Raw genomic sequence first — 24,814 nt, forward strand, 5'->3', positions numbered from 1 at the left:
GTGCTACTGACCATGACAATGATAGGAGCTTAGAAAAGAGCCATAGTCATCAGGAGCATCTTCAGGAAAGTGGGTCATGAGATACACTTAGAATAATATGTATTATTATGTGCCATCACTATATTAACTACCACTTTCTGAGTGTCTATTATGTATCAGGCCACTGGACGAGGCACTTTATTAATGAATGCCATTTTATGCACTTCTCACAATGGTCATGTGGAGGTAGGTACTATTCCTCACCTGTTTGCAGATGGGAGGTGGGTTCTCCAAGATCACAGAGTCAAAATTTGTATCATCTGTCTGATTCCACCATCTGTGCACTTGAGAACTTTTCTTTTCTGTTGGGACTGCAGTTTGATAGAGGCACATGAGAGGCTTTTCCTGCCTGGCCCAGCCTCCCCCTCCACCTCTACTGGGCTCCTTTCTAAGCTGCCTGAAGGGTCTGAAGCCACAGTTAGGCTGTTTCCCTTCCAACCACCATCCCCCACCACCATCCCGCCTTCACCAAGGACGTGCTCCTGCGCCCATACCCAAACCAGCTCCCCAAGGAGGTATTCTCCAGGCAAGGCCCATTCTTCACACTACACCCCTGGACTCGAAGGTCTCTACACTCAGAAAGATCCAGGCAATGAACAGATTATCTTGACCCCAAGAAAAAGAGTCCAGAAAATCCTGGGCTCATCAGTATGTTTCTAAAATTCCAAGAGATAACTTTCCTGTTCCTGTCTCTGGCATTCCCCTCTCATTCCCGATAAGCATCTCCCAGAACAGAGCCTTCTTTTTCTTCCTTCTTTTTATTGATCGAAGTATAGTTGACACATAATGTTACATTAGTTTCAGGCGTACAACATAGTGATTCCCCAAGTATATTCATTATGCTGTGCTCGCCACAAGGGTAGCTACCATCTGCCCCTGTACATCACTACTACAATACCGTTGACTATATTCCCTATGCTGTGCCTTTTACTCTCATGGCCTCTTCATTCATTCTGTAACTGGAAGCCTGTGTCTCCTGCTCCCCTTCCCCCGACGCTGCTCCTCCCCCACCCACTCCCTCTGGCAACCATCAGTTTCAGAACAGAGCCCATGGCCTGCAGTTCCTTGTGCCCACAACCACATTCTCCCAGGGATTCACATAGCTCTCTCCCTCTCCTCCTCCAGGTCTTTACTCAATGTCACTTCTAGTGACGCCTTCCCAACCATCCTCTGTCATTCTGCGGTCCCCTTACCCCACTCGATTTCTATACTCTCACCTCCACCTGAAACTTCGTATAACTCACTATGTGTCTTCCTTGCTCCCTGAGGGCAAGGGTGCTGACTTGTTCCTCACTGTTTCCACAAATACACTGAAGGCCTAAATAACTGTTGAATGAATGAATGAATGAATGGACAGTCAGTTGTGGTGTCAGGCAAAGGGAATTAGAAATAAAAGCAAACTGGGAACCCGCAGAGCCAAGCCCAGGTCCCCGCTCTGCAACCTGTGACAAGTCCCTGTCCCCATGGGCTGGGCCCTCCTCTAGCTGCTAAGGGAATCGGCATGAACAAAGCAGACAAAAACCCATGCCTTATTGGTGCCTTCGCTCTAATGGCAAAAGACAGATGGTAAACTAGCTAAATAAATAAAATATATAGTACTTTAGGCGGCAATAAGCCCTGTGAGGGAAAATAAAGCAGGAAAGGGAAAGCAGAAGACTAGAGGAGGGAGCAGTGTGCAGTTTCTAACAGAGTCACGAAGGCCGCACTGGAAAGGTGACATTTGACCAGAGACCTGAGGGTGGGACAGAGTGAGCCACCCGCAGATATCCATCCAGAGGAAGAGCACTCAGGGGGAACGCAGTGCTGCCTGGAGCATGTGAAGGATAGTAAGGAAGCCTGTGTGGCTGGAAGAAAGTGAGTGACGGGGAGAGAATTTGAAAATGAGGTCAGGTTGGTAATAGGCCTTGGGAGGAGTCAGGGCTTCGGTTTGGAGACCAGAGAAGGGGAGGCTGGAGAACGGAGTGGAGGTCATACCTGGCCGTGAGAAGAGACCAAGGGAGACAGAAATTTGGATTTCAGGCCTCACCCACAGCCCTAAGAAGTGGGCATTCTCATCTGCAACAAAGAAATAGGACTCTGTTCCCTCTTAGTGACCTTTTCCTACCATTCTGACCCTGGGAAGCTCTGTGCTCAGGGAAATTACACCCCTTACTTCAAGTCAAATGTGTTTTCTCTGAGTGTAGCCCTAATGAACAGTCCAGTCATTCAGCCAAGGCTTTCTAGTTTACAGAGTGCCTTATACACACCCTTTCATTTCATCTTTAGAACCCCCAATACAGAAGATATCACCCTCACTTTATAAAGGAGACAAATGTAGCTCCATGAAATTGGCTAAGATTACACACTTAGTGAGGAACAGAGTCGAACCGGATTTCAGGGTTTCTGACATCTTTCTGTCTCACCACCACTGAGACTCACTTTCCATTTGAGTGATTCTCGAAGAGTGATCTGCAACGCGTTACGGGCTGTAAGCAGATCTGAAAATGTATTTTCGCCCTGGTTGTATAAGTGACACAGACAATCTTATAGACTCTCATTTTTACATATGACAGAGGCTAATTTCACAGTCATTTTTAAGTGTGAGTGTATCATTAAAGCTTGCTAAAGTTTTATATTTATGAACATGTTCTTAAAATGTACTAGGGGTGCCTGGGCGGCTCAGTCGGTTAAGCGTCCGACTTCGGCTCAGGTCATGATCTCACAGTTCTGTGAGTTCGAGCCCGTCATCGGGCTCTGTGCTGACAGCTTGGAGCCTGGAGCCTGCTTGGGATTCTCTGTCTCCCTCTATCTCTGCACCTTCCTCACTCACCCTCTGTCTCTGTCTCTCTCTCTCTCTCAAAAATAAATAAACATTTAAAAAAATTTTTTTAATGTACTAAAGATTCTAATTCTATTTTATACTAAGAAGTGTGTTGCACAATGCTTGACAATGATGCAAAGCTCTTACCGGATACGAAATGGAAGTCCCCTAAAGTGAGGAATGAGTGGGGTACATGACTCACTAGATCTTTGCCCCACCTAAGTGTAGCCCAGAGGTTGAGAACCGCCAGCCTATGACCAACGTACCACCTTTCTTCTCTCCTGATCAAACTAAGAAACTCCTTTCCAATCTCTCTCATTCAGAGCACAAACTCATTCTCTCTCATTCAGAGCACAAATTCAGATTGTAACATGGCAAAGTCTCAGATTTCTATTTCACTCAGGAATCACCTCCTGCTTTGTCCTGAAGGATAGCCGCCAAGACAGAGGCGCAAAGAAGTTACTCTAGATGAGACAGAAAATACGGTCCAGTAGATATCACATGACTTGGCAACTGGTGCCAGGGTCACCATACAGAGAAAGCAAAGCTCTTTTTAGATTAGGTCTATCAGCTGTGCAGTATCCAATGTTCTTTGGCAAAGGAACCTATCTGGAGGTAGAACCACATAAGTGACTTCTTTCTCCTTCTTGTGACCACTATGTTTAGCAATTATCTTTAAGTATTTTCCCAAGTCACCAGCTTTGGAAACCCTTGAAAAAAATCTAGCCAGCATGTAATTTAGCAAGGGATGGTTTGAGGAACGGGGACTGAGTTTCTGACAAATTCCAGAATGAGGTATGTGCTGCAGTGGTCCTCTTGATCCACTATCCTTCCTGGAGAGTATTCGTTGTCTTCCCTCTACCTGACTAACTTTAGAGAACCAGCTTGCCACCTGTGCACTCACCATTTACAGATCATAACCAGGTCATAACCAGAACTGCGCCAAATACACCTAGTAAATGAGAGGTGTGATGATGAGCAAGTCAGACCAAGAATTCAGACCAAGTTTCAATCCTTCTCTTTGACTGACAAGCTCTGTGACTTTCCTTCACCGAACTTTAGTTTCCCTCTAGCTAAGCAAAGTGATTTCGAAGGGGTCTTCCAGCTTTAGCACACTAGGATTCTAATTATCCTCTAGACCAATTCTTAGGGATGATTTAGTAGGAAAAGCAAGGAAGTCCAATGGTGTTGAGTGTCTTATGACCCAGTAGGAATTCTGTGATTTGATTGTTAAAAAGGGTACTAGAAAAGATCAAAACTGTTCCTATGCATCCATTAGTTAACATTTGTGTCACCACAGAGGTTTTGACAAGTGACTGCTGTGGCCCCTTCCAGTCCTATCACTCGTTACTCTGGTTCAATGCATGGAAACTGGAGTCTGAAGAACCTGGGAGTAAGGCCCAGTCCTGACACTCACTATCTTAACCATTATTAGCTTCAGTGACTTCATCTGTAAGAAGGATCTAATAATGATATCACCTCATGGAGTTTGTTACTATAATGTTTGCTAAGGTAGTATAAACGCAAGACATTTGTAAATAGCCAAGTTCTTATACAAATGGTGGTCATGTATGATTATTATGACCCTTCGGGTAGGCTCCACTTCTTTTGCATCGATGGCTCTTGCACCAACCATCACATTCTTCCACCTCTAACTGAGTCATAGTCCTTTATGATTGACTAGAGACTTATAGTTATGTTTCTGCTAACAATAGCCATTTGTCAATTCTCAGCCAACCCAAAATGATTCCTTTCTCCCTGTGAAATTTGATCCTGAAGCAAGATCGGCAGGTAAGTGATGGCAGGTTGAGGAAATAATAGTAGAAAACCTAGGGACTTCCTTAAATGCCAACACTCAGAGGACAACACATATAAACAAGCTGCCAAGATACAGTGCTTAGATCTCAGAAACCGTTGCAGAGTTTTATGCCTCCAGCTATTCTCGTTCTGCTCCACCCACCCCCCTTCCAAACAGACGGACTAAACGGAGGGCAAATAGGCGGTGGGGTTTTTGTAATGGTGCCTGAGGTGGTGTCATGATGCACCACTTATCTTTGGAGCAGGGACTCGACTCGTCGTGGAACCAAGTAAGTCATGCATTTTAATTTACTTCAGCGCGTATAGTCCCTTGGGCTTGTTGTAGCAGAGTCCTGAATGGATTGGAGCTTTGGGGGAGGTCAGGAGGTTCTAAATTGGAAATGCATTGTTTTGTTGTTGCAAAGAGTCAAGGTAAAATTTGAGGATGAATTCATTAGGTTTCTCTTAAGAAAATAGTCTGTGTATGCATGGAAACTCTGTTCTAAAGATTTGTAGCAATAAGCCTTCTACAAAGGCCTGAAGAAATCCCTTAGTCAGGCTTTTGGTCCCCTCCTTAGTCAGGGAAAAGGCAAGCTCTAGGTGAGAGTCGCTCCACTGTTTATGAGGAAAAAGACTCATAGCCAAAATGTAGGAAGAGGAAGGGTTAAAAAGAAGAAAAATATTATTGCAGAGAGAGTTAGATCAAGACAGTCTTCTCTCCCTCAGATGACAAAAGCCAATCTTGCCTTTGTGACTTTTTGCTGAGAACTTGCATTAAATCTGTGTGCCTGGCTCAGACTAAATGATCCCCCAGGCCCCATCCTTGTCGGGGTCTTCCAAGAGCAGAAATTGCATCCCTTTGTTTAGCCCTAGATCTGAAGACTCTGCACAGGGTTCAGGAGCCTACATCCAATGTAGAATCACAGACACCAACTTCAGGACAACAGGGAAGTCATGGTGCTCTCCTAGAGATACTGTCCCCTGGTAAGGCATGCCAGTGCTCAGAAATCCATGGGTGATATTCAGGTAGTTTGGGTAGCTGCCAACAGTCAGTCACTGGGACTGGTCCAGAGAACAGTAGTCTTTCAGAAGCTTTCCAAAATGCCAAGTCCAATGGGGCAGGCATTGCCCCCTTACGTGGTTAAATTTTGTTTCAGAGGAAATAAAGAAGTGGGGAAATGTACGTGAATGTGGCAAGGTTGACATCCTGAAAGCAGCTGGTACTGTCAACATGGTGTCTGCCTCTCAGAAGGAAACATAAACTTACAGGGGTTCTTGGTTGCCTGTTGCTTCCAGGCCAATAGTGGGATTTGGCGTGTTATCTTATCTTTGAAAAGAGAGAGACTAGAAAGAAGGAGGGAAACAATCATGTTGTAGCTGATTGCAGTCTGATCGATGTTGGGCAAATTGCATCTGAGCGAAAAGTATTGTATTTCATTTTCCCTTTAAATCATTTCCACTTGAAATTCAGAATTATCTGCAGTGTTACAATCAAATCTCTGAGGCTGTGCCTTTGGGAATCTTAGGGAAAAAGGAAAGAGATGAAACTGATGCTTAGCCCTTCTGCCAGGACTCTGACCTGTGCTCTCTGGTGATACTCTATTTACTTCTTCAGTTTTCTCTTCCTGCAGTGATGGAGTGTAAAATGATTATGTGAAGCTCAGTTAGGGAAAGTGAGAATTTCAAGTCAAGCCCTCAATCCTTAAAGTTTTGACAGCAAATAATGGCCCTATACAACCATCGTTTCCTTTGGCTCTAGCCCTAGACTCTAGATTTCTGGTGATGAGACCGAGTAATCCATAAGGCCTTCAAATTCTATTTCACATGATTATTATATCCTCCTGAAGCTTGTATCTGGATCCAGATACGGGAGGAATTATAAAACAAAAACAAGCGGTCCAAAGCAAGCAGCGGCTTCTCTGACCCACATCCATGGACACACAGCACCCTGGGCTCTCCATCCACTACCAACTTCTTGTTCAAGCCTCAGATCCTTAGAAAGCCTTTCCTTGGGCTCGGGGAATTAGGAGACAGATTCCTTATTATTGTGAAGCTCAGTCTGAGTGATGGGGAAGAAATTAGGTTTCTAATCAAAAAGCAGTATCTGTGACCCAAGAGAAGGGAACCAGAATGTAAGAACCAGACCTGTGTCTAAACCCTCTTCAGCCAAACATTCACTCTAAGAAATGTCACTATTCCGTGCCCCATCCCTATTCCCAAGCGATCGTGTTCTTCTTGGAAAGGCCTCCAATAAACTGGGAGTTAAATTGTCCATCTTGAAGGCAGCTACCAGTCACCTGTCGCCTTCTTCTCTTCCTCTATGTCAGCTCTGTCCCCTGTCTCCGTGCTTCCTGGCTGGGATTTCATGCACACATCCTTATCCAGCAGATACACTATTATTAGCTTCAAAGGGAACTGAGCCTCTGTGCACTCAGCCCCTTGATCTCATCGAGGGCAGCTTTGTAGTTCTCTGAGCTGTGGGGTCTCTAGGCTGGGACCCAGGCTGGGGAGGCAGGGCACAGATGTTCTAGGCCAGGCCCCAGGGCCAGCCCCAGGCTGGTTATTTGTGAGGCAGTGCTGCGATGTGCTCCTGGGATACCCGACAGATGTTTTTTGGAGCCGGCACCAAACTCCTCGTGGAACCACGTGAGTTGATTTTTTCCACTATATTTCTAGGGATAAATTGAGTCCTGGCACTGGGGCTGCCATCCAGTTTGCATTACTTGGGAAAGTATAACTAGGAGATGGAGTAGCCCAGATGTGGGGGGTGGCCAGATAAAGACACTGGGCTGAGTCCCTGAAGCAGCTCTGTAACTAGTTTTGTTTTTTAAAAAAACATACATTCAAACTGCATCCCCCACTTATTTCTGAAATCTTCAGGGCAGCCCAGAAAATGCCAGGAAAACTAGAAAAATCATACTAATTGCTGGGGCACATGGTGGGGGAGGGGATGTGCAGGGACACTCTGGCCCCAAATCTCCAGAAGGTTGTTTCCATTCTTACCCATCTCTTTGGCTAACCTGACTAGTGCACATGCCTCATTGCAACCATAAGCAAATGCCCTGTAGCTTGGAAGATTTAAGACAGAGACAGTTAACCAGGTCAGAGTAATCAGGTAGAGCAAATGTGTATTTCAATGTTAAAGTTAAATCCCACGATGTCAGAGAGCCTTGAATTTGTGAGTGACATTTGTTACAGATGGTACAATCCTTAGGGAACTGATAGGACTCAGTGGGAATCTAAAACATAGATGATTTCTATGTATACAAGTTAAGAAAGGCTGTTCAGGAAAGGTATATACTTCTTCTGGTATTGTTTACCAGCACATAACCTTAGCATTGGACTGTTACTCATAGAAAGAGAAAGTCTGAAATAAAATAACAATTGTCCAAACAAATAGCACTTTGAAGCCCATAGTGAAATGTAATTACACTTGTGGGCCAAGAAGAAAGACCAGCAATTCTCAAAAAAATGAACAATTAGATCTTTAAATTTTGGACTACAGTAGGGCAAATTTTATCTAACTCGGATTTTGGTTTAAACTGAAAACAAAATCGACTAGTTTACATATGGCAACCATATAAAATGCATTCTGTTTTTTTTAAAAAAAGGTTCAATTCAGCCAGATAACCTTTTATTTGGTTATCATGATACCAAAGAATGGATTAGATAAAACACTTCATTTTCAAACAATTGTTTTCAGTAGATAGGTATTCACTGAGAAAAGGGTCTGAGAAAAATGTTTTACCAAATGAATGCATTATGCTTTATCTGAAATAGTAACAGATTAAGAGCTCAATATCATAAGTGTATGACCTTCTTCAGACATTTGTCTTGTCAGCTATGTTCCATTGTTCAAATTATTCAAACCAAATCTCTCTAGCCCCAAGTGATCATTGACAACTGCCTTTGAATTTAGATTTTAAAATCCCAAGCAAGCCTTAATTATCCAAGTAAATCAGTCTAGGATTGGGTCATACTCTGTAGTAACCAAGGAAATAGGATTGTTTTGTTTTGTTGTTTTGTTTGCTTTGTTTTTTAATTACTGGTTTCCTTTCTCTGTATCTCATAACTCCCTTGAAAATCAACCAGAGTACATGTCACCAAAGTCAGTATAGTGAATGAGAAATGTTGCAATTCTGAAGACAGGTGAATGAACATGTGGTTTTTCAAGCCGTTGCTGCCGAGTTATCAGTGTCTGTTATCAGTGGCTTCAGCTATGCCGGAAAGCAAAACGATGAAGGTTTCCTCACATGGGTTGAAATTAGGTTCCAGGAGAGCCCCCTGAAAAAATCCCCAATCCCCATCTTGTCTAGAACTGAAGCCAAAATATATGGAACCAGATTCTTAGGAATGAGTTTCCTGCCCTTAGTGACTGAAACAGAATCCAGTCTTCCAGCTGAGCTTCCAGGCAGAGAAAAAAGTGGTAACAAATTTTTTCAAAAAAATATTTGGAGGCTAGTTAAGGGCGGGGGGGGGGGGGGCGGTGGTCTCTGAACAGCTGATTCCCTAGGAAAGCCCTGATTGGCCATTGTCCATTTACAAAATGATGATCAGAAAGAACTTCTAGACTAGCAAACGCACCCTCTCAAGCAGATATAACCAATTTATTTGTTTATAGCTCCACTACCATGAGCTTCAACAGCTAACGCCCAAATCCAAATTAGGACAGAGTATTAGAAAAATGATTGCATTTACTCATCCATTACCAAGACTTTTCATTTAGCATTACCTTATATCTTGATTATAGATCATAGTAAATAAAAGTACGCTGGAATTCAACATTTTTAACTTGATATCACCTAGTTTCAAATAGAAGAGCTACATTCACACAAGTAATTACTACAGAAAATTGACAGTTAAGCTTCTGTTTGGAAATATATCTAGGTCACCATCCACAGATTGGTTGTCTCTCCTGATTTCAGGCATCTTCACAGCACCCTCCTTTTTTAACAGTTATTTGAAGATAGCCTAAGGATCCAAGTCTTCATGGACAAAATTTATCATAATTCGCAAACCTTAATAAGGCATGATGGGAAAGAATCAATACTGCCTCCCTCAAAGCTTTAAAACTTTCAGTTTCAAAGAAAGAAAAAGATGCATATACAGAGTAGCAGATAGATGGTAGATCAAGGTGAGGCATGAATGCAGAGGAGGCCAGGAGGAGATCCAATGATTAGCACCAACACTCCATAGCTTCACTTAGAATAAAATAAGAACTGGGTTTAAACTGGTTTTACATCTAGGGGCACCTGGGTGGCTCAGTTGGTTGAGCATTTGACTTTGGCCCAGGTCGGAATCTCATGGTTCATGAGTTTGAGTCCCACATCGGGCTCTGTGCTGACAGCTCAGAGCCTGGATCCTGCTTCGGATTCTGTGTCTCCCTCTCTCTCTCTGCCCCTCCCCCCCACTCACACTCTGTCTCTCTCTCAAAAATGAATAAATGTTTAAAAAATTAATATCTATAAGGACTTCCTGGGAATAATAGCTGTTATCTCTGATAAAAGACTCAGAAACTATAGGATAGTCCCTTACAACAAAATAAGTATTTACCTAAAGGCAGAGAGATGTACCACTTAACTTCAGTGGTTATCCCTTCCAGTCCGAAAAATGAGAAAGACACCCTAAAGTGACTCCAATACTGCCATCCTCAGGGTATTTGAACCAGTCATGTAGTCCTTCTCAGACCCTGATTCTTTAACTGAGCACCAACCCTGTTCTCATTCTAAGGGCTTATGCGTTTAAAATAAACCAACGATGCAGACAGATATTCAACCTGACTGCAATCATCCAGAGGACTGATTAACAAAATATAGATAATTGAATCTCAGATGATCCAGAAACTTGTTTGTAGTTGTTATTTTCCATCTCCACTTCCAGCCATGTCTCTTAGCAGCTCCTAACTAGAAGTCTGACTGACTGCCTTTCATTTCCGCTTCCCTTAGCCACCTCTTTCATTGGGTGTTAACAAGCCCAGGTCACTAAAGGATGCAGGAAAGTCTGTATTGCAGTATTTGGCCCCAAAGGCATTGAAGTAAACCCCACCGTTTAACTCCCACACTTGTGGATAATCATCTTTCAAGATAAATTGATTATATTTGCAGAAAGCCAGCCTCCTGCCACACCATCCGTTTTCATCATGCGAAATGGGACGACGGTTGCTTGTCTGGTGAAGGATTTCTATCCTAAGGATATAGACATAAAACTCGAATCAACCAAGAAAATAGAAGAATTTGACCCTGCTATTGTCGTCTCCCCCAGTGGGAAGTACAGTGCTGTCAAGCTTGGTCGGTATGAAGATCCAAATTCGGTGACCTGTTTGGTTGAACACAACAGTAAAGCTGTGAGCTCCACTAACTTTGAACCAAGGACAAATTCTTCAGGTAGGTCTCATCTAGTTTCAAGGGGCTGGAATTGTAGGGAAGAAAAATTGAGGGAAAGGGAAGCTGAAGATGTAAACTCTTGACAGATCATTCTCAACGTGGCTTCATGCTAGAAATAAGACTGAGCCCAACTATGGCCCGTCATTGACTTTGAACTTAACTCTGCATCCCTGAGCTGGAATCTAAGATAAAGTCCATCTTATTTCATCTCCTATCTCCTCTTCACCAGTCACTGTCTCCTTGATACTAATGACTGTCCTACTACTAGACTCTGGGTTAAAAATTCATGCACAGACTATGGGGCACCTGGGTGGCTCAGTGGGTTAAGCGTCTGACTCTTGACTTCAGCTCGGGTCATGATTTCACATTTTGTGGGATCGAACCCCATGAGGGGCTCTGCCTTTACAGGGCTGATCCTGTGTGGAATTCTCTCTCTCTCTCTCTCTCTCTCTGCCTCTCCCCTGCTCTCTTGCACTCTATCTAAATAAATTTTAAAAACTTTAAAAAAAATCTTTAAAAAAAATTTGTGCACAGTCTAATCCAGTGTGAATGCCAAAACAAAGGGCAGCCCAGCCTATCACGGGATTGAGAACCCTCGTTCATCCTACAAATTAGAAACATACCTGAATGTGGGCCTCATAGTATAATGAAAAAATTCCAGAATGGGAAGAATGTTGGCTGTGTGAATAGCTGTTTGACCTTAAGCAACTCATACCCCTGATCCTCAGTTTACTTACTTAAAGTCTCCTCCACTTTTCAAACCTCAAACCCTTTGAGCCTCTTGGTTGCCAGTAAATCCCTGACCACTGCTGTTTGTTCCAGGTACTGTAAAACCAAAACCAACGGAAACTGAAAACATAAAGCTAACTCCAAAGAGCATCAGTGAGCCCAAAGGTTAGTTGAAATCAAGGGTCAACTTCAGAACTGAGTGTTAAAGCAAACTCTGTAATTGTCAGACAGGGCCAAAAGTCAGCAGATTTCAAAAGAAAACAAAAACCATACCTGAGCCCAGCTGGTTCCCTCTGAGCCTCTCGGTGAAGCTTGCCTGGCTACAAGCATGGGTTTCCAAAGCTTGCCTGGCTGGGAGTAGCAGCAGCCTTGGGTCTCTCAGGGCCATCTGCCACCAAGCTAGGCTTGCAGCCCAGGCAGAATGATGGTGATTCGGGGTAGGCTGGTGTCTGTGTGTTGTGGGCCTAATTTCTGGAAGGGAATTTAGTTTCTTGCTAAAGCCGCTATCTTTACTCTTTTTCAGCCACAGTTCATCACAGTTCACAGTTCACAGCCGGGAATGTAAACATGCTGTCCCTCACAGTGCTGGGGCTCCGGATGGTGTTTGCCAAGAGTCTTGCCATCAATTTTCTCTTGACTGCTAAGTTATTTTTCTTTTAAGGTAAGAATTAGCTTCTTCTTATGCCTACCTCAAGCCAAACTATGCTGCACATGGAGAAAAGGAGTTTAGGAATGTAAGGGGCCAAGAAGGCTTGGAAAGGGAAGAACACAGAGACACAATAGGATTTTTTTTTTTAATTTATCTTGAGAGAGAGAGAGCGCGCGTGAACACATGTGCATGGGTGGGGGAGGGGCAGGGAGAAGGAGAGACAGAATCCCAAGCAGGCTCTGAGATATCAGTGCAGAGCCTGATGCAGGGCTTGAACCCACAAACCATGAGATCGTGTCCTGTGCCGAGGTCAAGAGTCAGATGCTTAACCGACTGAGCCACCCAGGTGCCCTGAGACATAGTATGATTTAATAAAGGTGGGCCACCTCAGATACTCAGCATAACACCCCATCTCCTGTTGTCCTCCTATTTCAAGCCAGACTCAAAATGTGTTATGTAGTATGATGTAATACTGGCTGATAATCCCCACCTCCAACCCAGGAGCTAAAACCTTGGAGCTATGTAATGAGAAATAGTTTTCTTTATTTGCTATTTTGTTTATCTGGCCAAGGGGTCATGGTTATTTGCAAGGCCATCAGTAAAGCTTCACCCAAAGAATTTCCGGAAACTGCCTTGCCTAGACAAAGGAGATGCCAGCTCCCATCTCTTTATCACAGGACTCCCAGTGTATAGACCAGCCCATCTTTGGGATGAACCTACATGCCCATTAGTAGTAACCAGCACACTGCTAGCTATTCAAGATGCATACAAAGTTGCAGTTGAGACATTAATTATCTGCCTGCTACTTGCATTCCTTCTTCATGTAATCTTAGACATGAAGTTTAAACCGGGGCCTAGGTTTGCCCTTTTTCCAGTACCCCCAATTCTCCCCAGTCCCAACTCCTGATCTAGGGACAACTTTAGATTTTAAGTGTGGGACTGATCCAACCCAGCCTGAGGACATGTCCAATCATTTCCAAATGGGTGACTGGTTTCCAGGAGTCCCAAGGACAAGAGCAGTGTGGCTATATAAAAAGAGCACTACACTAGGAGACAGAAGACGTGGGTTTTCACCCTGTCCTTGTCACTAACGCTCTGCTACCCTAGCCTAGTTGTCCACCGCTTTAGGCCTGAGGTTTTTCACCCATTAAACAAAGGAGTTAAGAAAGACTAAGGAGAGCAAATGAGTTGCATGGCTTATGCCAATAATGATAAGCTAATACTGAGTAGCTGAATTATGGTCAGGTGCAGAAAGAACCATACCATGATAGATTAGTGATGTCTGTAATGATGCAGGCACAGCAAGTACTGGCCATCCCCAGACTATGTAAGTACTACAATTCCTCCCAGCACGGACTATCTGTGATCTATGACACTCTGATCCTTGTCCTTCACTTGCAGGCTGACTGGCTTCAGAAGGCTGCCTTATGAAACTCCCACATTATGTCTTCACAAAAGCCTACAGAGGAGCTGTCTCTTAGACTTCTGGCTTCTCGGTGATTCAAGGTGACCGATCCCAGTCTTGCTTAAGTGGCTGCTACCCAAACCATCAAAGCAACAAACCCAGCTCATTTTCCAGCTTTGTGGAAAGACACAAGTCCTAGGGAGTAGGGCGTTATGGTCCTAACTGCTCTATCTGTTGCTTTATAAAGGAATATAGGACTCATTTTTTTTATTATTATTTCTACAACAGATACACTTTGAAAATAGTGTTTTGTTCCCTTAACTTTCTTTGCCTTCAAAAGTAGAAAGTGGGAGCCAACAGATTCCCAGCTCCATACTCCCAGAGGAAAACAGACCCTGGGGGTTGGAGAGAAGATGCCCTTCACCTAAGAGGAATGGCTCTTTTCAGCCCAGCACTAGGTTTGCCTCAAGCTGGCATTCTCATCCACAAAAGCACTTTCTGCTTTCCTTAGTACTTTACAAACAAAATTAAATTTGACTTCTCATGCAGCCAATGGGGTTTCTAAAGCCTCATCTAAATACTCTCCAAGCTATTAGCAAAGATCAGGGTAAAATACAGAGAAAATTACTTTTATCAATTGACTTCACAAACATGAATTGACTCCTTCTAAGTTCCAGGCACCGAGCTGAGGGTGTAAAGATGAATGAGAGGTGGGTCTGCTTTCAAGCGACTTACTGTGCAAGCACTTTTGGAGGGAGGGAGAGGAATGAGACTCCTGGATTTGGGCTGTAAAAAGAGTATCTTTACTGGGTTTTGCCTGCCAATATATGCACAGGGAATTTGATTTCAGTGGATGCTGACTCTTGCTTGCCCCTTGTTGTTGATGGTATTCTGCCATTCTCAGTGTTGTCTCTGTTGCATTTATTAAAGTGCATCGAGTGTGCCTTGCCTCTGGCTTTACTCATAACAGACCACTGCGGGAGGGGGAGAGTGGGTGCTGTGAACTCACTGTTAGGCAGACAAAAGCCAAACTGAACTTGTAGGTCACACCGCAGCTTCCTGAGCCCCAAGCCTGCAGGCTCCTGCCTCAGGGACCCTGCCCTGGGTTTCCGGCTGTTGCTGCTGCTGCTACAGCAAAACAGCAGCAATGACCCCTCTGTGGCCGATGAGCTCTGCTACCCCCACGTCAGCAAGGCCACAGCATTTTCCCAGGTGCACCCACTCAGGTAGCAGAGCCCTTGCAACCCACTATTGTGGTTTCCTGGGCACCTAGGGTGCTACCTAGGGTGTCAAGCAGGGGCTTATGGGGTCACAAGTGAAAGAGCAACCCTCACCAACTCCCCCTGATATTGCCATCTGCAGACTCCCATGTTGTCTTCACAGCCCAAAGCAAAGAAAGGAGGCAGTAGCCCTCTGACTCAATGGGTTTAGGACAATCTACATGGATAAGGAGGTCCATCCAGGGAAGAACCATTAGAAGATTCCACACAACTGCACCTTGTGTGTGTAAAGAATGCCTATTTCCAAAACATTCACATCTGTTACCTTAGGTAACATTAGCATGTTTCTATAAGTGGCAAAGAACAAAAAGATCACATCCTCATTTTTCAGATGGAAAAAATACCCCTTCCAAAAAGGTAATGTACCTTCTTCAAAGTCATTCAGTGAGGCAGGATGTGGCTGTGAGCAGAACCATGTTATCAAGAGCACCAGCCCAAAGTTCCTTCTAGAACATACAGCATCCCCAAAACAAGGACAAGGTGGTGATTTGATTTCAGCTAGACTGGACTTCGGGATTGTCCAATAGTTAGCATATAAATGAGCCACCCTCTGATCTACTTTGGTGGTCAAAAAAAAAAAAAAAAAAAAAATCCTAGCTTATCACAGGATCTTGAATTTCTCCTACCAAAAGGAGCCTCCAGAAAAAAATTAATGGCAAGAGCCACATGGGGATTGTGGCCGTTTTCAGCGGGGGGGGGGGGGGGGGGGGGGGGGGGGGGGGGCTCATATTGTGGATTATAGTTCTCTGGAGCTTTTGCATACAGCACTTCATTTAAGTCCAAAACAGCCCTGAGGGAGTCCTCCAGAAGACTGCTACACACACTCAGTCGTGGGCAGCACGGAGACCCAGGAGGCTGAGACATTTGCCCAAAGCCTTTGGCTCCCTCACCCGTGTTCTGTACATTCCTCTCTCTAGTGACTGCTCTTCACCCACCTGTTTTGAAGCCCAGATAAACTGCTGCCAGAGCACCTACTGATAAAGCTGCCAGGGAGAGCCCTAAAAGCGCAGCAGCACATGTGAGCTCTATTATTACCCAGCTCTCTGACCTTGGGAATGAAGGTCCCTCCCTTCTCTGCGCTCTAGTGTTTTCCGTATAAAATCATAGCCTGGGCTTCTACTCTCTTCAAGGTTACATCTCATAATGAATAGTTGTTTTAAGGCAAAGAATTCAACGGAAAAAAAAAAAAAAAAGGAAAGAGGGACGAGTTCCCAGGGCTCAGGGTGTATCTATTTTGACATCACACAGTTGGATTCTCCTGGAGATGATTATCTTCCTTGGAGACACCCATGAGCTCCAAACCCAGGGACTTGATGCTGGGGTTCTAGGGATCACCAACAGCTTTTTCGGAGTATCTCAATGCTCCTCCGTGAAAGAAAAATGTTCTCCAAATAAAGTAAGTGAAATGGCAGTGTCAAAGAGCATTCAAGAAAAATAAGGTGGCTGTACAAGAAGAAGCAGGGAAAAGGTGAACTGGGGGGAAATTTTTGAAGTAAGTAACTTTGTGTCTACTTTGAATCTTAAAAGGAAAACAGACCAATTCACAATAATGGACAAATGATGGAGACTAAAATAAAAACACTCCCGAATGGTACCTTGGCCATTCTGGTATCTTCACAGTCCTCAGAGTACATACGCGACAGGCCCCCATATCAGGCGTGAGTGACCTGGGCACTGGGGACATGAAGATGAGAATTCCCCAGACATACCTCTCCCACTCTCCCACCGCAACGGCCCACTGAGTCAGAAGGGAGGTGCTCTGCTTCATATGAAGCCAGGGTGCTCTCCTGGATGTGAGCTGCCCTTGTATTATTCAGCAGACATGTCAGGGCACCTCCAAAGGCCAGGCTGGAACACAAAATATCCGGGAAGAAGGATCCCAGGGAGCTATACCAGGCTGTGCTGGGGGTTTATGTTCAGACCTCCTGGGCACCTGCGACACTGTGGGGATAGATGGTGCAGTAGTATGTGGCACTGTCTTCAGGCTCCACCGAGATCACCAAGTGGAAGGTTTTCTGGGACTGACTGTGCCACACCCAAAAACGACCCTGAGTAAAATCTGCATCTTTGGATCGAGTGTTATCCCTGTAGAGGATAAACTGAAAGGAACGATCTGGCCTTATTCGGTACCAGTATAAATCCGGGTTTGAGTATGTTGTGTGATAAGTGCAGAACAGTGTCACCTTACTGCCGCTTGCCACTGTCTGGTATGGGGGGCTCTGGGTCACTTGGTCACACAGCACGCCTCGGTCTGTGAAGAGATAAAAGTAGAAAACGGTCAAGTTCCGCACCCCATAGGCACTGGGTCCCACACAGGCCCTCCCAGAGGGAACTCAATGGGCAGAGGCAGGAGAAGGACACAGAGATGAAAGTCAAAGGTGGAGAATGACTGGAAAACCAGGCGCAGAGAGAAACAGGCCAAGCGTTTAAAGTCAGAGAAAGGAAAACAGGGTGGTAGGACAAAGGGAATGTACACGAGTGAGTGTACCCACAGAGAAGCAAAAGGCTAACGCCCACAAGGAGAGTCATCTTCCTATCAGGGCTGGAGAATAAAATGGGGTTCCTGAGGTCTCTAAGACTATCTTGGGGCCTCTGACGGGAGGAAGTGGGAGGGAATTGGAGCAGGCAGGCAGCCCTGACAGTCATGTGGCTGAATGAGCTGTAACTCTAGGAGGCAAATGCTTCCAGCCAAGAAATTATTGTTGTTATTGTTATTTTGGTCCTCAATCCATCTTGAACTAATCCTTTTGTAAAACACAATGAAGATGAATTACTTTAAAAAAAAAATAAATAAAGAGAGAGAGAAATAGAAACTGCAAGCCCAATGACCCAATTGCTGTACAAGAGGCTTACCCTCCATTCCCGGATCCTTGGACCACACACAGACCGGTGTCCAGCCCAAGGTCAGCTGCACTCATACTCAATAAATGGCATAAAGGAATGAGTACCCTTGACTCGTCTCTTACTCCTCCATGTAAAGAGGGAGGGAAGAGGGTTGAACAAGATGGATTCTAAAATCTCTCCTAGCCTTGAATTCTAGAAATCTTCTATTTCTAATGCTCGGGGCATACCTTGCCCTTGAGAGTGCTTGCTGCATATCATAGAGTGTGACTTTCCATCTCTCAGTAGGCCCTTTGCAGCACACGCTTGGCTCCAGCTGGAAAATTCTCCCCCGCAGCAGAACTTTCCATGGGGAATACTGCTGTGAGTGGGTTACAAGCTTGCTGGGCTAGTGCTCGGTGTGGCCACTGGAGCCATCGTGGCTGGAGCCCCTGGGACCGGCCCTTCCAGTCACATGCAAGACAAATACCATTTTGTGTGTAAGCCAGGAACATGGCAACAGCAGGGTGTATGGCTCTGAGAAAGAGGAGACTGAGTACCTCACTCCCCCAAACCCAGGAGTGTCTGTAGGAGTTCCTTTTTTCCCTTCCCTACATCAAACTCATCGGTTCATTCTGCCATGAAATAAATGTCCACCCTGTCTATCTCCACCACCAGCAGCTCCTGCAAACACTACTATCTCTTGTCAGAACCACTGCAGTAACCCCCTCACTGTCCTCTTACTTCTGTTCTTGTTCCTGGACAATCCCTTCCCCAGATCTTTATGTAATATAAATCAGATTATGGCAGCTGGACCTCCTTTCCTGGGCCTGTAATACCCTGCAAATGGTCTGGCAGCTGCCTCCTGTCCCACCTCAGCCCCTGTCCCACCTCAGCCCCCTGACACACACACACACACACACACACACACACACACACACACCATAATGCCAGTTCCATGAAGGCAAAGACCTTGTTTATCTGTTCATGGATATACCCCCAGCGCCTAGGGTTGTGGCTGCTACATAATTGACAATCCATAAATATTTGTGGAATAAAGGAATGCAACTTTCTTCACTCAAAAACTCACCATTGACATGGCTAAGTTTGCTGGATTTAGCAAGTAAAAATACAGGACACCCAGTTAAGTTCATACTTCAAAAGAACAGCAAAAAAATTTTAGTAATATTTGGAGTGCATTTACACTGAAAAAAAAAGTATACATTGTTTATCTGAAATTCAAATTTCACTGGGAATCCTGTGTTTTATCGTAGGCGACTGTAGGCATGGAGAATACCAAAAGTGAACACCAGGCCGTGGAAGTCGGCCCATGAGCATCCCCAGGCCCCTGGACCTGGAAGAGGATGGTTCAGTGACCAGGCTACGGGGGCCTGCACTGCCGCCTGCTGGCGGGGGTCCCCTTCACAGGAACACAGCCCTCTGCTGGCAAAAGATTGTCTCAGAGCTTCCAGATTTTCAACATCCAGGAGCTCTGCCAGTCCCCACCCAGCTTCTGGTGTCTGTCCCTGCTCTAAAGGTGTCAGCAGCCTTGATATTTATAAGAGAGCTGAGTGTTCCCTTCCTAATTTAGGCAGTATTAGGCAGTAGCAATTTTTTTAAGTTTTTTTTTATTTATTGAGAGAGACAGAGAGAGAGAGAACGAGTGGGGGGGGGGGGGGGTGGAGAGAGTCCCAAGCAATCTCTGTGCTCCATGCTGAGCCGGATACAGGGTTCAATCTCACAACACCTGAGCCAAAATCAAGAGTCAGACGCTTAACCAATTGAGCCACCCAGGCGTCCCTAGGGAGTAATTTTGAAATTAAACTGCTCCTTCTCTTCTGACTGCACACCCTCAGTTACATGTGACCACACCAAGAACAAAGAAGGCTTCAGACACCCTCACACAGAGGGAGACACCCTCCCCCTTCACACAGAAAGTTCAGACACTGAGAACTCCTCAGGGTGACACAATCATGACTCTCCCCACCAGGGTGTCCTTCCAACATTCCTTGAAAGGCATCCCTTCAGGAAGGGCACTTCTCAGAACAGCAGTGCAGTGTCATGACAAAGAATGAGGTTCTGCCATAGGAACAGAGTAGCATGGTGGTCACCAGGGGCTGGGGTGGCAGAAAAGGAAAGATGTTGGCCGAAGGGTACAAACAACCAGTTAGAAGACTAACAAGTTCTGAGAATTTAATGTTCAGCATAGTGATTATAGTTGATAATATTGTAACATATACTCCAAAGTTGCTAAGGAAGTAGATCCTAAATATTCTTACCACAAAAAGAAAGAAAGAAAGAAAGAAAGAAAGAAAGAAAGAAAGAAAGAAAGAAAGAATTGGTGATTATGTCATCTGATACAGGTATCCAGCTAACGCTATGGTAGTAACCATTTTGCAATATATAAGCACACCAAATCAAAAGTGGCACACCTGAAATTTACACAATGTTATGTCATTTATATCTCAACAAAGCTGGAAAAAAAATTAGTGTTTATTTACTCTTGAGAGAGAGGGAGAGTATGAGCAGGAGAGGGGCAGAGAGAGAGAGAGCGTGTGAAAGAGAGAATCCAAACAGGCTCCACGCTGACAGCAGAGAGCCCGACGTGGGGCTTGAACTCACAAACCATGAGATTATGACCTGAGCCAAAGTCAGACACTTAGCTGACTGAGCCACCTGGGAGCCCCCAAAATTTTTTCATTTTTAATGAGAAAAAGAAAAATGGGGCTCTGGAGCCAGATGCCTAGGTTCATATCAGCTCTAGCATTTATTTGCTGTATGACCTTAAGCATGACCTGACTATCCCAAGCCTCAATTTCTCCATCTGTAAAACAGAGATAACAATAATAACTTTTTCACAGCTCCGCTGGAAAATTAAATGAAATAACATACACAAGACACAAGCAAATGATCTGGGAATATTAGTGTTTGCTGTTGCTCTTAGAATTTTTACTAAATAGACTAATGAATATAGTCCTGAGAGTTTTATTCCCATCACAGATATTTAGAGAAAAGATCTAAAAATATAAAGTTGTGGGGCACCTGGGTGGGTCAGTCGGTTAAGCACCCAACCCTTGGTTTTGGCTCAGGTCATGATCTCACAGTTTCATGAGTTCAATCCCCAGGTCAGGCTCTGCACTGGCAGCACAGAGCCTGCTTGGGATTCTCTGTCTCCTCTCTTTCTCTGCCCCTCTCCCACTCGCACTCTCTCTGATTCTCTCAAAATATTTAAATAAACTTTAAAAAAATAAAAATATACAGTTGCAAAATCTGGCAAAAGACATGTTGTACCAATTAATGCCCCCCAAAAAAGTCAAAAAGTGACCCACATATGTAATTTTCTGTCAATTCTGCAAGCCTGTCATAGAGCGTTGCACTCTCCTGACACCTGAGCCAGCTGTGCTCTTCCCAAATCCCTAAGAGCAGTGGAAGCATGAGAAATGGGCCTCCTTACCCTGCTCATATGGTTTCCAAAAATTGCAACAGGCTTATTCATGAGAGACCACAGTGTGCAACCGGGTACAATCAAGTGACTCTCAAAGTTTCAGGATACAAGAGACTCTCAAGATCTAATGAGCTATTACAGACTTATCGCCCTTGAATTTCTCTTTTGCATCCCCCTTAAACCTTATTGATACCTGCAGAGTAACTCCCCAAGGCACTGAGTGCCCTGGACTGCCTTTCATTAGCCTGAAACCACCACTCAAGAGGGGCCCTCAGACCTGGTGGGGTCGCTAAACAAGGCCATTCTTGTCCCACGGCTTGGCTCTTGGTCACTGCTATCACTCAGAAAAGACTTTTCTCCCAGTTTCCTCTGAGGTGGGCAGCTTTGTTTTTGACCTTGCAGCGCCCTCTACTGCTCTAATTAGCCCATCTCCATAAACAGGTTATATGGGATGTTGACAGAAAACAGGTCAGGGGAGGAAAATATTCTTTGTTCATAACTTAAGTCAAAGTTGCCGCTTCTGTTCCCACTCCCCTTTCAACCCTGACACCTGCAGCTGCTTCTCTGTTGGCCTATTCTCCCCAGTCACTCAAAGAGGCCTATCTTTAAGGATGTAAGTTAGCACCCTAAAAGGGTAGGTGGACATTTTCCTGTCAACAAAAAGCCTAATGCAGCTGTGGAGGACATGGGGAAATTTCCTTGGGTGGATATGGACAAATGTACCTCTTTTTGTGAAAGAATAGAAACGTGATAAAAAGGAAAAGCTTAGAAGCATCTGAATGTGTGGTAATGTGAGTTGAATGGACTAAAAAGGGGTTTTTCCATCACTCTCTTCCTGTGCTACATTCCATTCCAAGACCCCCAGGTCTGATGGATAAGAAGCATGCCAAGCAGAGCCTGAGGTCCTACAGATGTCTTTCACCCCCAGGCAGGGGGAGCCCCCCCACCAGAACTTCTTTTTGGGGAAGGATCTTGCTGAAGGCCCTTTGGGCAAGAACAGGTATGAAGAACCCCATCATCATTTGTTGCCTGAAGCCAGGTGTGAAGAAGAAGTGAAACTCTATAGTGTTGCTATCGCCATGTCTGGAGCAGCCTGTGGAAAGAACAGTCTTGGTCTAACCAGGTCAGTGACACCTTTTGTGATGGGCTGTGTGGGACCTGACTCTTGACAACCAGAATTCTCAAGCCTTCTATAGGGTCTTCTCTCCAATTACTCCCTAGGGTGAGGAGGACAAATTCTATCTCATTGGCCATTGGTGGTGGCTCTCTGAAGCACACTGTTAAGCAGGATGGTGAGGCCACATGCAGACTCAGAGCGAAAGAGTGATGTGTCTATTAGCAATATCTGCCATGGGAACAGGAGCAGGGGGTAACGCCACACGGTTCTGTATTTGCCACTCTGCTCTAGATGTCATTCCTGTAATGAGTCCTGCGGAGAAAGAATAATCAGAGCCAACTTTCTGTTGGATTAGCCTTTTGGTAAAGGGCAAGTTTTTAAATCTCTGTCTTTTGTTTGGCTTCCCTGAGATCTCATGGACCATTTCTCCCACTATTAGTTGCTGTTGCCTGCAGCCTAAGAAATAAAATTTAAAAAATTAATGAATTAAGATATTCTCTATCTCTTTTGAAATCATAAACTATGTGCCAAAATAAAACACCTTCTTGTTTAACAGGGATAACCATATCTGGGCTGGTCATAGAGCCATGAGGGACAGAGATTACCTAGAGAAGACCCTAATTCTCCCGAATCACAGGAAGGGAGGAGCAGAGGCAGGACTGGGACTCAGGAGTCCTGAGTTTCAGCCTAGATTTGCTTCTACCTACTTACATGACCTTGAGCAAATTTACCTCTCTGGGCTTCAGCTTCCTCATCTTTAAAATGAGGGCAGTTGGCCCAGGCGGTCGCTAAGTTCCCATCCGGGTCTCACATTCTAGGATGCTAATGTATGAAGCTACAAAGCTGACCTAGGAGAGCTATTATTCATTTCCCTGTGCAGGTTGCTTGAGCCCCTTGCTGCCCAGCAAGGGGAAAAAGCAAAGCATGCTTCTTCACTGGGGGGGGTGGGGGGGGTAGCATAATTTCTGAATTCAATATGTGTGACTCATCAGAGCCTGGAGGTGCAGACCCAGTTGCCAACTTGGAATCCAGTTATTATTGCATCTGGGAGAGAGAAAGTGCTGAAAACAGCCTTTGGAAGAAACATCAATTTGGCAAAAAAAAAAAAAAAAAAAAGGAAGAAGAAGAAGGCAGCTCTGCATTGTGTGATAGCATTTTGATATCTTATTTATCATCTTCATCCCTGAAATCTCCTCTGCCCCTTCCTGTCTCTGCTCTGAAAGAAGGAAGGAGGGCAGACCTTCCCTGGGGAAGATGGGGCACCTGGGGAGGGGGGAGACAGATGGGTGTCTCAGGCTAGCAGGGAAACAGAACAAAGTTGACGCCACATGCCTTTCAACTATGCTGACGCTTTTGGTTTTTGTAAAGGTGCTCACTCCTGTGGGAACAGGGTTAATAGGAAACTGACATTTAGAACCAAGACTAAAAGAGTCGTGAAACTCAGCAAGTAATACCTGGCAGAATTAATTTTTTTTCTCATCTGGAAATTGTCAGAGAGATGGTCAAGTGTTCCTCGAGGGATAGAAACAAAAGATGAATGTTGAATACAATTCAATTTAACAAACATTTATTAAGTGCCTACACTTTTTCCCGGGGATCATCTGGGCCAGTTTCTGAGATGATGTGATCAATGCCCTAATGGAGGACGGGGTTTTATCAATGGATCAGAGACTGGGTGAACAACAACAACAGATTTACCTTTGAGACCCAGACATGGTTAAATGTCTGAGTAAGTAGCTGAGCTTCAGAAGAAAAAAAAAAAAAATGTTCACAACAGCATGGAAATCTAAAACACAAGGTAATAAAAAATGTTATTTAATGATCGGTTTTAGCATGTATTTCATTATTTTGTAAGGCAGGTTCACTTTCCCAGTTTAAGTTATCTTGAGCTGATCGATAAAGTCTATGAGAGGAAAGCTTTTCAAGAATTACACATTTCTGAAATCAGGCTCCCAGAAATCAACATAGGAGAAGTGGTGCTTTTTTGTCTTTCCAACAATGAAAAAAGGGATCCCTTGTATTCTTGAGGCCTACAGGGATCTCCTTCCCTGCTGCAGGCCAGAACCAGCCGGGAACCACCAGGCAGTTATGGTTCTTCTAGATCTGGATGACAGGGCAGGCAGCAAGGAACAGCCTCCTGGGTGTTCAGGATGGGGGTGGGGGTGTCCCAGCTGCCTGTGAAACCAGGGAAGAACTTTGGGCCATCCTAACATGCTCAGCCCTGCTGTCCTCACAGCCTGAGTCCTGGGCTGCATTAGTAGCACAGGACAGTCCTCAGTGACCTCACTAGTGATGCTGGCCCTGTATCGTGGCCCTAATTACACTGGAGATGGGTCTGAGAACTGGAAGT

The 24,814-nt window shown here is 44.7% G+C and overlaps 1 protein-coding gene and 1 long non-coding RNA gene across 2 annotated transcripts in view; one reads left to right on the forward strand and one right to left on the reverse strand.

The window, feature by feature from the left end:
* LOC132669387 (T cell receptor alpha chain MC.7.G5-like) overlaps window positions 1-14,745 on the forward strand; it is a 178,391-nt gene extending 163,646 nt beyond the window's left edge. The window contains exons 3-7 of the mRNA XM_078447723.1: window positions 4,868-4,926; window positions 10,741-11,019; window positions 11,842-11,913; window positions 12,272-12,409; window positions 13,799-14,745. Of these exons, the coding sequence (XP_078303849.1) occupies window positions 4,868-4,926; window positions 10,741-11,019; window positions 11,842-11,913; window positions 12,272-12,408 (547 nt within the window). The 3' untranslated portion in view covers window position 12,409; window positions 13,799-14,745. The remainder of the gene's footprint in view (window positions 1-4,867; window positions 4,927-10,740; window positions 11,020-11,841; window positions 11,914-12,271; window positions 12,410-13,798) is intronic.
* A 1,549-nt stretch (window positions 14,746-16,294) lies between these two features.
* On the reverse strand, window positions 16,295-19,550 carry LOC132669390 (uncharacterized). Its single transcript, XR_013556227.2, has 2 exons — window positions 17,575-19,550; window positions 16,295-17,333 (listed from the first exon to the last, which is right to left on the reverse strand). It is a non-coding gene; the product is annotated as an uncharacterized LOC132669390 (long non-coding RNA).
* Window positions 19,551-24,814: the final 5,264 nt, after the last annotated feature.

This window comes from Panthera onca, chromosome B3 (genome assembly GCF_046562875.1).
Source record: "Panthera onca isolate mPanOnc1 chromosome B3, mPanOnc1 haplotype 2, whole genome shotgun sequence".
Lineage (NCBI taxonomy): Eukaryota > Metazoa > Chordata > Mammalia > Carnivora > Felidae > Panthera > Panthera onca.